The sequence below is a fragment of the Parasteatoda tepidariorum genome, chromosome 5 (genome assembly GCF_043381705.1).
Source record: "Parasteatoda tepidariorum isolate YZ-2023 chromosome 5, CAS_Ptep_4.0, whole genome shotgun sequence".
NCBI lineage: Eukaryota > Metazoa > Arthropoda > Arachnida > Araneae > Theridiidae > Parasteatoda > Parasteatoda tepidariorum.
The window spans coordinates 47,583,463-47,595,956 of NC_092208.1; the positions used below are offsets into that span (position 1 = coordinate 47,583,463).

The 12,494-nt window shown below is 28.2% G+C and overlaps 1 protein-coding gene across 2 annotated transcripts in view; it reads left to right on the forward strand.

Moving 5' to 3' along the window:
- Positions 1-12,494, forward strand: part of LOC107438883 (diuretic hormone receptor) — a 226,453-nt gene that overhangs the window by 107,131 nt on the left and 106,828 nt on the right. For both annotated transcript variants that reach the window (XM_043039187.2, XM_043039188.2), the window contains exon 4: positions 520-617. In XM_043039187.2, coding sequence (XP_042895121.1) covers positions 520-617 — 98 coding nt within the window. The remainder of the gene's footprint in view (positions 1-519; positions 618-12,494) is intronic.

Here is a 12,494-nt window from a genome sequence, read left to right on the forward strand (position 1 = left end):
GCCCACTATATATATATATATATATATATATATATATATATTTATTTCAAATGTTCAAATTGAAACGCCATTAGTGTATCTTGTTTAAAGGTATAACCTTGATAATAATTTTTTTGAACAGAAATAAGCTCATATATTTCGACAAAAAATAGACTTAAAAGTTTCATTTAAAAAAAATCTGTGGATTTAGAAGCAAAGCGAATTTTTGATATCAGAGCTCCTCACCCGAATTAGCAAGACCAAGTATTTGCATGACTATGACAAAAAATGTTTAGTATTATAACAATAGTATTTTTTTAACATTATAATGAAAACTAATTGTATAAAATTTCTTTTAAGAGATGGGTGGTAATATCATTATTCAACATCGTAATTCAATAAATATATGGTATTGTTAACAAGTGTACTTCATGGGTACAAAATTTCAAAAAGCAAATGCTTCTAAAAATTACGTATTAGTGTATAATTTATCAAATAATTTTACATTTATTACTTTTAGATTATTTGTTTTATTTACAGAAAATGCAACTCGTGAATGCCACTCAAATGGAACATGGGCTTCGCGATCTGATTATTCACATTGTCATCCTCTTGTTCAAAGGGACGATACATTTGAGGTAAGCATAAGATCCTGTAATCTAAAATAAATACAGTTTTTCTTACATATCTCTTGAGAATTAAACACATTCTTAAAATATTCATTCTAAGAGTACTGTAAAATAACCGGTAGCAGTTTGTCTATCCGATTAGCCCATAAAGTTAACAGTGAAGAAAATTTTTACCCTTACGGTTTTGAAATCGTTTACAACGTGTATGATTGAAAAGAATAAATACAAATCTTTGCGGTTTTTTAGCCATTTACAACTAGCATGGTTACAAAACAGTGAAGAAAAAATTTAACTGGACCTTGAAGCTGGGCTTTTCGTAACGTAATGGGCATTGAATTTAGATTGGGGTCAGTTGTGTTTTATCAAAGGAACCGTGGAATGTACTTAAATTAATTTATCAGGTTGATTTCCCTATCGTAAGAGATTGAAAATATTAGACGTTTTTGTGCTAAGCAACTTAACGGTGCTGCCATCTGTACGTGGATTAAAGTATCGTATTCTAATAGTACAAGGTCACAAATTGAGGAATACAGGAAACTGAAAACTCTTCATGTGCTGAAAGGAATCGGGGAAATATTGTGGTGTTAACGCTGGAATTCGAACTCCTGTTCTGTCGGTGTCATTGACAGGTTAGCCCCATCGACTATAATATGTACCTAGCTGCAAAGTTTTATTAGAAGGGCCTAGTTGGTGTGCTAAATTTTTGGTTTTATCGTATTAGGTGAAAGCAGTTAATAAACGGTTATTCTAATAGTTTACAGCTAGAATACTATTTAATTTTAGGTTATTTGACTGTTTTGTTTAAATATGATAAAATAACAATTCAATCAACCATTTTTTCCAATCCGAGAAACTTGTAACAGTGATAACTTAATATGTTATTTTTAAGACGTCGCCAAGGTTCATTTGCTTCCTATAATTTAATTAGGATGTAATCTGTGAAAATAATTCCTGAAAAAACAATGGTTGTGAAATCTTTGAAACTTAGAAATTATATTTAATTTAGTAATGAAAATTAATGGTAACAAAGGCTCACTGTAAAAGACTTACAATCGCAGTGATGGATTTTCATTAATGTCTTAAATATTTTAAGACTATTGCGTAAAAATCACCTTCAATTTTTTACAAAAAAATCATTGAATTCATTTTAACCTTACACGTAAATAAAACTTCCTAAACATGATTTTTGTGTATAATTTAGTTTAATGAAGCAAATAAACTTGATCAAGATTTAATTTACAAAAAATGAAATGTTTTTTCGATATCAATTAAATTATAGTTGCTTTTAGAGAAAAAGTTCTTTACTCGAGGAAGAGAAATTTTCGAGATTTTTTTCGTATTAAAATATAGTACCAACTACGGGAGAATTACATTGGTATTTGTAGTATTGGTTTAAAATAATCCTTTATTGCAGTAACTTCAGTTAGCTTAATTAGCGATTAGATGAATTCAAAACTTTCTCAGTAGAATATAGCTGGATTTGATTCAATTTCTTCATTTAGTAAACATTAAGAGAGTTTATAATCTCCGTTGTTTAGGAAACATATTATTGGGATAAAAAAAACTTCAGAACTTTTTAACCATCCATAAGACATTTTATAGTATTCAGTTTTATTAATTTAAAATTTCAAATACCTATGATATTTTTTTTTAATCTTATACCCGTCGTTGAACAGCCGACACGATTTTTGAGTTTGAGACTACTAATGTTCAACTGCGTAGCCTTGTTATTTTGAACCCAATGCAGAAAACGAAAGAAGTCCTGGATTAAGTTATTGGGAGAAATTTCGCCTTTTGGAAGGACTTTTTGATCGAACTAACCAGCTTTTGCGTTACATGGTAAGAAAAACCACGAATATCTCTTATGATTAGACTGACTAGAAAGGAATTCGAATATATGATCATTCTATCATTAAGGATATTTCACGCTAGCACGTTGGTCTTAGCGTGTCGGGTGCGGAATTTGTTTCAACCAGGTATCACTGGGATTCGAATCCGGGTCACTTTATTGGGAGGCGAGTGCACTAATCCTTGAGCCGCTAAGGCTCTAAAACTATTTATTAAGAAATACAATTTAAAATCAAAGGAACATGAGGGATGAAAACGAGGGATTCGATCATAGGTCACCTAATAGGGAGACTACTGCTCTATCCCCTGAGCCCCTGTGGCTCAAATATCTGTGATAGAGGCTTTAAAAACATTCTTCACTTACAAAAATTGATTTTTTTTAAAAATAAGAATGAATAATTTTTTCTCAACTACAAAGTTTAAAAATTATTTTAATCCATTAGAAACAAATTGATAAATTTCCTTCGCAACAAAAAATATTATATATAAAATTTTGCTGCTTTTCGGCGAAATTTTTTTATTTCCTTTTCCACGATTCTCTTTAAAATATATTTTTGACTTGCCTAGAAATTCTACTCTCTAAAATACAAATCTTATTAAATAAATGCATTTCTTTATGAGTTTCGCAAAAAAGATAAATTACATTTTCATTCAACATTCAGACATTAATAAAACTGCCTTTGGCAACTTCGTGTTTCATATGTATAATAAAACATTGTGAGTTATTGCAATCGAATATGTACTTAACCAAAAATGATAGATGTTTGTTTGAAATTCGTAAAAGATGGAGTTTCCGGTGAAAGTTTTGCCATTAGCAATGAAAAAGGAAAGAAGTAAAAATGCAAATAAAACTTTCTTGTTTTTATCTTGAATAAAATTATAAAGTATATATTAAACTTTTTCTTCAATTACTTCACTGCAATTCTTTTGAAGCGAAAGTCTAATAAAATTTTAAATGCGTGTATTTAATGATGTACACCTAAAGTTATTATAATAAATTTCTATTTATAAAAACTATTATTTAACTTAAATAAATGAATTAATTTAAGATAATAGAAGTAAATGAAAAGTAACATTTTTATTAGAATGCAAGTAGTAAAAGTATTAAAAACTGAAAGTTTATTGATTCTGATTTTTCAGTTCTTAATATTTTGCCCTTTTTAAGAAATATAGTACATTATATAAATTGTATTCAAGTTTACTACTCATTACAGTAATATTTATTTGTTGTACTTATACTTATACTAACTTATGCGATCGTAGTTTTAACTTATCACTTAATGGTATTTTATTGTACCTATAAAATAATTACTTCTTTATAGTTTTAATTTATACCTCTAGAATAATAAAACTTTTACCTATATATTTCAGGCTATAAATAGTATTAAATTACTCATTTGCAGCATTTACTTACACATTTATAGTAATTACGTATGAATTTATGATATTATCTTTTATATATTGCATTAACTTACACATTTATAGTAACTACGTAGGAATTTATGATGTTATCTCATATATATAGCATTAACTTATTCATTTATATTAAAGACTAAACTTTTATGCTATTAAATTATACCGTTATAGTATTACCTTATAACTTCAAAGTATTATATTATACATTAATTATATTAACATATATTTCCTTAGAATTATCTTTTATCTATAACTATTTAACTATTATCTATTAAGACATAAGTTAAAAAGCTGCTATACTTATATATAAGTTGATATTTAATTTATTCATGCAAGACAATCGAAAAATAAAATTAGCATAAAAAACAATAAAACACATGAAACAAAAGGCATTTTTTTTAACAATTTTAAATCAGCCAAGGTTCTTCTGTAGGGAACTAGCAAATATAATTTATACAAGAATGAGTAATTAAATAATAGTTCAAGTAATATCTGTTCTCAGGGCCATGGTGGAGCACTCAAATCACTCGCCTCCCACTGATGCAACCCAGGTTCGAATCCCAGAGATGGTTGGTTGATACGAATTCTGTACCCGGCTCGGACCGACCACACTGCTTACGTAAAAATATTCCTCTGTGGTAGATATATGACGGGTTAAAGTCTCCTTGCCGTCAGGCTAACCATGGAAGGTTTTTGTGGTTTTCCTGCCCATATAATGCAAATGGGGGTTAGTTCCATCAAAAATCCTCCACGAGGGCTAGTATTTCCCAGTACTTGATTCACGAGACTCTTTGTCCTCTGGATTGGAATCAAAATTACAAGAGAGATAAAAATTGGTAGTCGTAAACTCAAAATCGGTCTACGTAGTTTGTAAATTGAATAAGACATCTGTCCTAAACTTGTTAATTCTGAAGGATCTGTGTTCCAGGAAAAATATGTGAGTAACTAATAATTGCTCTAAACTTTTAACATCTTTATGAAGTAATCCTATTTACTCTATTCTAAAAGGGGCATATAGGACATTCCGAATAAAATTAAAATAAATCAAGAAACTTTTAAATTAAATCCAAGTAAGTTTTAGATAGTTAATAAAAAAGTATCAACAATTTTCCATACTTTTACACTCATAAGACACAATGCTAGTAGTTTTAAAGTTGTTGGACAGTATAATAATTTCAAGGCATAAGAATTGAGCTCTTATATGAACAAAAATAGAGATTAACAAAAGAAAACTTTTCTCTTCGCTAGAATGTAATAAGTTGTATAATTAGTGCTGTGCAATCCCTCATTTTAATTTGAGAATATTTTTTCAAATAGAAATAAATTACTTTCTTTCTCACTCTCAGGGAATATATATATGGGTGATTCTCACGAAACATGACATTTCACTGTCCCTTGCTCCAAGATCTAATACTATAATACTAAAAGAACTTTTTCTTAAAAAAATTAACAAATAGCATTGCTGTTAGCATTTCAAAATGACTTTGCACTAGCATTGACTGTTTTGTATACTTACGAAATTTAATTGAATATCAAAATGTCATTTTCCTGGCATGTCCCAAACAATATTTCCAATAATAACTAGCTTCAAAACTTCCCATACATTTTTCAAAGTCTAACTTTTTTTATCTTATCCTATGTAAGCATTTCTAGAATATACAGAGAGGGTATTGTTTACTAAAACTTTGCTTAGAATAATTTTTTCTGTCAATAATTTGTTTATCCCATGAAAATCTATTATTTTCCTGGCTACTTTTATTTAGTGATTTATAACCAAAATAGATAGCGCCAGGAATCAATATCTTATGTTAATTGATTGATTAGATACCCTCCTATCTGAACATGTCTTGTTGCATGAATAAAGAACCAATTTTCTGGCTCATTTTTTCAAGGTCAGTAGGTTTTTATGCTGTCATTTTCCTGGCTTCTTGAAATCATTAATAACAAAAACTACATAGATTTATCTGAGTTATTTTAAGAAATACTGTTGTTTTCTGCAGAATATAAACGTCTTAGGTCAAAATATTAAATTAAAGTAAAGTTATATGCTATAAAATGACGAATTTGTCATTATTCTGGCTTATGAATGCTAGAACATTGAAGTGCTACCAGAAATTTCTTTTTAAAAGCTAATTTTTAAATGCAGAATAATCTTTTTTAATACTGTAAGAAGGGAAAACAAATATTAACCTAATACAAAGTTTGTGTATGATTGTAATAAGATTGAATGTAATCAAAGTTATTTATTTATTTAATGATTGATTATTATACGCAGTTTTATTCTGTACATATCAGCAACAAAAATGTTTTTGTTTCTTTCTACAGTGGATAAAAAGAATTAATTTAGGCAATTTATGGTTCATCTAACATAAAGGCTTAAGTTGAGTTACTTACTATTAACTTAAAATCACTGTTTTTTAAAATTCTAAGGCAATAAGTCATTTTCCTGGCTTTCAAGATTTGGTGAATTTCTATTTTATTTTTTTACTCGAGCAAATGTCAATAAACTACACTGCAGTCTATAAGATATAATTAAGGTAGCTAAAGAAGTATACAAAAAAAATTTTAGATTATTTTAAATACTTTTTGAGGACTTTTTCTCTTACATTCCATGATCTTGAAACATTTGTCACACACGGAGTGGTGCTACTCAACAAGTTTATTAAATAATTTATCATGCATACTTTAACTTCGTTCATCACGCAATCCCAATTCAATACAACGTTGAACAGTGCTGAAAAAGAGCGATAGACTCTGAATTTATTTTAATAATTGGATCTAAGAAATGACATGCATTTGTACTTAATACTAATAGTTAATAAGGGTGATCTCAAATATGTTAATTAATTATTACAGGCGATATTTTAAACTACGAAATCAGGAATAAAAACGTACGTTTTTTGGCAGATATATCCTTTTTTTCGAGGGATTCGGATTGCTTATCCTCAATGTATGGGAGTTAGATGCATTCTAGGAAATGTGGTCCTAATTGTTAGGTCAGGAGAGCGGTTGAGAGTTAGAACCACTTAATGTTAATTATACTTCTTGGGTATTTCGCTATATTCGAAAAAATTTTCAAAAAATTTGTTAATTATTAAATAGTGGGGACATTAAAAATAGATTTCTTTTTAAAGAAAGGGTTTAAAGTGAAGCTTAAATTAAACTAAACTGAGGAAAGAGATAAAAATAGAACTTATTTTAAAACAGAATAAAAAGTAAACTAAATATGCCACTAATATTATTGTAAACCGACAACATTTGTATTGACTAAAGCTCTTAAAGAAAATCTAACATGCTTTTGCTTCATCAGGTAATTTAAATCTGTCAGAACATGGAATAGAAATTCATGAAATACTTTTACACGCAATAAATTTCAGAGAAAAGTATTATTTTTAAGCATTTTAGAGAAATACGAATGCATTTTTGTGTTACCACAGAAAAAGAAGATTAATTCAGTAACGGACAAACGAAACTACGAAAATGGATAATTTTATTTTAAGAAATAAAATAAATAAGTTTTATGTTCAAAAACTATTCTTAAAACTTTACTAAACTTATATTCCCTCTGAAGTCGTGGCGTGCCTTAAACTATATTCTTTGAAAATGAAAAAGGTCAGCAATTTTACTCTCGAATTCAAGAAGGGTTAGGATTTTTACTTGTAGGATTAGTTGTTGTTTTACTTGTTGGGTGCCATTGTTGGTATTAAATTATTCAACAGTATCTGATTTATTTTTGCAAACGTTAGTCATTTGTCTTATTGCCAATCTTTTAACTTATACGCCCTTTCGCTTAAGTAGTTTTATACTCTATTTTTAAGGATTACAACTCCTAAAATTACTGATTGAAAGCTTTTGAAAAATACTAATTACTATACCTTTTGGAAAAATTTAATATTTATACTTTCTAATTAGCTATTTTCTACTTAACCTATTAAGGAGTTAATTACGGGATGAAACATTAACATTACTACTAAGATATAAAATATTTTTTAGAAAGGTTTATTTTTCTTTATAAATTGAATCTCATTTAATCTCTTGAGCCTCTGCCACTTTTCAAGCTTTACCGATCTATTTTTATAACGCGTATGTTAATTTTTTACTATCACCAAAACACAAATTAATATTCATATATTTATTAGTTTATGTTTTCACATGAAAAACTAATTGAAAATATCCATTAAGAGTAATCATAAAAATTTTAGGTCATTTATTTTTATAAATAGTAGAAGCAGTAAATTCAGCTTTACCTTTCAAAGTAAATTCATTAACCATATGTGATTCACAAAGAATTAAACTAACATTTGCGCTACAGTTTAGGATAATTTAAGCACTTACGCAAAAATGCAGCAACCTAATCTCGTAATTTCTTGCATTTGGTTATGCAAATGTAGAAACAATTTTGAAAAGAATTCCTCTCATGTAGGTCATTAGGATAAATCTTTATGTTTGGCTTATAAAAAAATTATCGTAAATGAACTTTAAATATTTAATGGACTTAATAATCAGTTGTGCTAAAAGTTTCCAGAGCTAAATTGTTCAGAAATATTGCATTTTTTTACGTAGGCATAAAAATTTGGTTTTAGTTTGTCTGTCAATTTTTTTAATTTCTTAATTGAATAGGGTAGATTTAATCAAAAAGACATTTAAGCATGACGAAAAAAATAACTTATTTGTTTCCGCTTTTTTTGGGGGGGGGTTGAAGATAATATTCGCTCAATGTAGTTTAGCTGATTATATATTTATGAACGGTAAATACAAGCTCCATGTTTCGTTTTGAAAAATGAGTTTTAAAATGAGCTTAGGCAAGATATTAACTGTATCCTAATAATGCAAAGAGGAGCGCCGCGACGAAGTCGTTGAATTTTTTAAATTTACGAAATGCTATTAGCATTTGTATTTATTCAGTAACCTTAGACGTGCAACTTTTATTTTTTTAAATTTATAATCTTAGATTGAGAAAAGAATGTTCTTTAACTTCAAGCGATGTTTCTAGTCTCTATTCCACAATGTCTATTCTAAAAAAAATTTCTATTTCTATTACACTGTACAAGCTTTTGCGTAATACGTATTCGAATTCGTTTCTGAAAATGATTACTTTATTTCAAGTTAATACCAAATTTAACTTTTACACACTTTAAAGTATATATTTAAATTGTAACAACAATAATAGTTAAGGCTTACACTAATCTCAGATCGTTTTTTTACAACAACGAACATGGAGAACAGTTTATTGTTGAAGAAAGTTGTGTTTTTCCTTACTCCGTAAATTTCGGAGATAATTATTGTATATTTACATTATTTAACTAAATTAGTGTGTGAAATGGAGGTAAGGCATGTTTTGAATGTATAACAAATGCTTGTAGATCATTTTTGTGATTTTTAAGGTGCGTGTTCACAATAGTGACAATATGGCGACCAAGTCGTGGTTTGTTTACAAACTGTCCACTAGTGAAATGTAAATTCCTCTTGTCGAATTGAATTGATTAACTTTTTAGGGCCTATTTTATATCAGATAAGTTTCAATCCTTCTTACTTATAGATGAAAAATATTAATTTCTGTCAACTATTTACCAAGTAGTTTAAATCCTCTTGTTGGGTTGATTTGACTAACTACTATCGTATTATTTGATACAAAAGGCATGTATGTTTTAGTTGTATGGTAAAGGTATTTGCGTTCTCGTAAAATTTACATAAATCTATCAATCGTATTAAATATATTTATAATATTTAACATCCATTCAATTTGGTTTTGTTAAGCCTAATTATTTTATATTGTATCGTAAAAATCACTTTACTGATTCTTATGTGTATAATATTATACAATAAATTTTAAAATTAGTAATTAAATTTAGAACAGGAATAAATTTTTCATTTAAAGTTGATTTAACATTTTAATTTAAAATTTAAATTCAAAATTAAAATTTAAATTCAAAATTAAAATTTAAATTCAAAATTAAAATTTAAATTTAAATTTAAAATTTGTAATTTTAATTTTTTTTTAATGAAAAGTGGTGTTAGTTGAAACGTAGTGGAAAAGAACATTCTCGGTGTTCTTGGAGCTTCACTACACCAGGAACTATCTTTGGTTCATGATGAAGTTGAACACTTACTGAAACACACTTTGTTGTAAAATAGTTGCTACCATACACAAAACATTTTCAAACAAAACAGTCAAATAACCATAAATAAATGGTATTCAAACTGTTAACTGTTAGAAAAACCGTTTATTGATTGGCTACTTTAATCTAATATGATTAAACAACCAGAACTTAATCGTTCCAACTACCTGATGAAACAACTTAGTTCCTTGCTGCGGGGTACATATTATAACCGAAAGAGCTGATGAGTCAATCTCATGACTGACAGAGCTTGAATTGAAATTCCAGCATTGACAACACAATATTTTCTTTATTGCCTTCAACACATAAAGAGTTTCCAGTGTCGTGCATCCCTTAATTTGTGCCCTTGGACTTTTAAAATACGATAATCTCATTCGCGCAAATCTGGCAGCAACATAAAGCTGGTTAACACAAAAAAGTCTAATATTTCCCATATCTTACGATAAGTGAAATAACCTGATGAACTAATTAATCTACATTCCTAATTAATGTTCATTTCCTAATCAAAAGTCAAACTCTAATTCCCAGATAAATTTCCTTTTACCGATTTTGAAAGTATGCTAGTTGTAAGTGGTTAAAAAACGGTATTGCAATGCATCCATGGTATTTTAACCATACTAGCTGTGTGTGGTGTCAAACCCGTAATGGTAAAAAATTTTCTTTTCCGTAAACTTATTGTTGATAGGATGGACAGAGTGCTGCCGGTTATTTTACCGTAATTTAATAATGAAAATTCTGACAGTGCAGGATATTATCGTTTTTGTCAGCACAGAATAATGGACTTAAAGAGTTAAATTTTTGTGCAAATAGAAGAAATAAGGCTTGCAGTGGATTTAATTAACTTGATTTGATGACCATGAACACGTAGGGTCTCTTCACACGCAAAAATAATATCACGCATGAAAAAAAGTCTTATAAAGCTAGACTAATGTTAATGTACCTCAATTCGAAAAAAATAAGAAGTTTTTTTTTGTTTATATTATAATTATAATTTTTTATATTGTAATTTTTTTTAAATGTTGTTGGAAAAGATAATCATACAATTAATATATATATATATATATATATATGTACTTGAAGAGTGATATACTTTGAGTTAAAATATCTAGCTTTTTAATAGGTTAATAGAAATCTATGTTAAATCTTAAGCTACAATTAAGGCTTTGGCGATAATTTGTTACGTTTAATTATAAAAATGATTTCAATATAGAAATAATAAAATCAAGCTAATTTATTCTATATGTACCTTGAATAATGGAGTTTATAAATTAAAACATTTTATTTTCCTCACATACATTAAAATTAATAATACAAAATGTTGTTAAATAGTTAAAAAAAAGATTTTTTGAAGATTCACAATAAAAGCTGCAGCAATAATTGCTAAACAAGTGCTAATAGTTATTACTACTTTTATCCACAAGTCAAATCTCCAAGCACATCAAAAATGTCATATAAAAGTGGAAAATATAGAATAGATATTTCAGATGAGGTTAATAAATGCACCGTAAAAAATACCAGCTCTCAGAATCGAAAAAAATGTCCACTATTTATGTGTGAAGGCTGAATCTTGCTATCAAACTTTTGAACACTTCGAAACTACCATGGGCACTTAAATTGAAATGACAACAACGGAGAAAAATTCAAAAAGCTATTGAAGAAAAGTTGAGTCGACAAAAGACACCAATGAGCTAAAAAACATATTTACAAATTGGATGAAATTTACCTAGATGTTAAAACTATCTAATTCCCAAAAACTAATGAGAAATTCTCCAGCTTTTCTTCAGGTTATGGGCACCCTATAAACCCACAAAAGAACTGCCTGAGAGGTAAGAGGACTGAAATTTTAGCTGGAGCACTGTGCTAAAAGCATCGTAAACCCACAAAATTTAGCAAACCCTATAAACCCACAAAAGAACTGCCTGAGAGGTAAGAGGACTCAAATTTTAGCTGGAGCACTGTGCTAAAAGCATCGTAACAAAACGTTTTCTGATTATTACAAGAAGACTGTTTCGTTATTTGAAATTTGATAAAATTGAATTTTTAGCCACTTTTCTAACAGAAGTGCTAAAAAATTTAACTACATTCGAAAATCATAAAATTTTTATATCTTCCTACAAACAACAAAAATAGCATCAAAATAAGGTCATATATCTGCAATCATATTATCAAAATAGAGAATTAATACTTAACGGAAATTAAGACCAGCTTTCGACTAGTTAGCGAACTTAAATCGTAACTGGGTTATATGCTTGATAATAATGAAAGTTATACTTGTATCCTGACTGCTACAATCCAATTTTACCTCCTCATAATATTCATTAGTCAAAATTTGACCACTTTCTGACTTGCTAACTATACTTTAAAATTACTTTATGACTAGCTAAATTATTGAAGTATTAGGAATAATTTATACATAATTGTTTCTTAATTCACCCATTTATCTTTTAAAAAACTGCAAAACCTCTTCCAAAAGATCAAAAAACATTTATTTTACATTTAATAA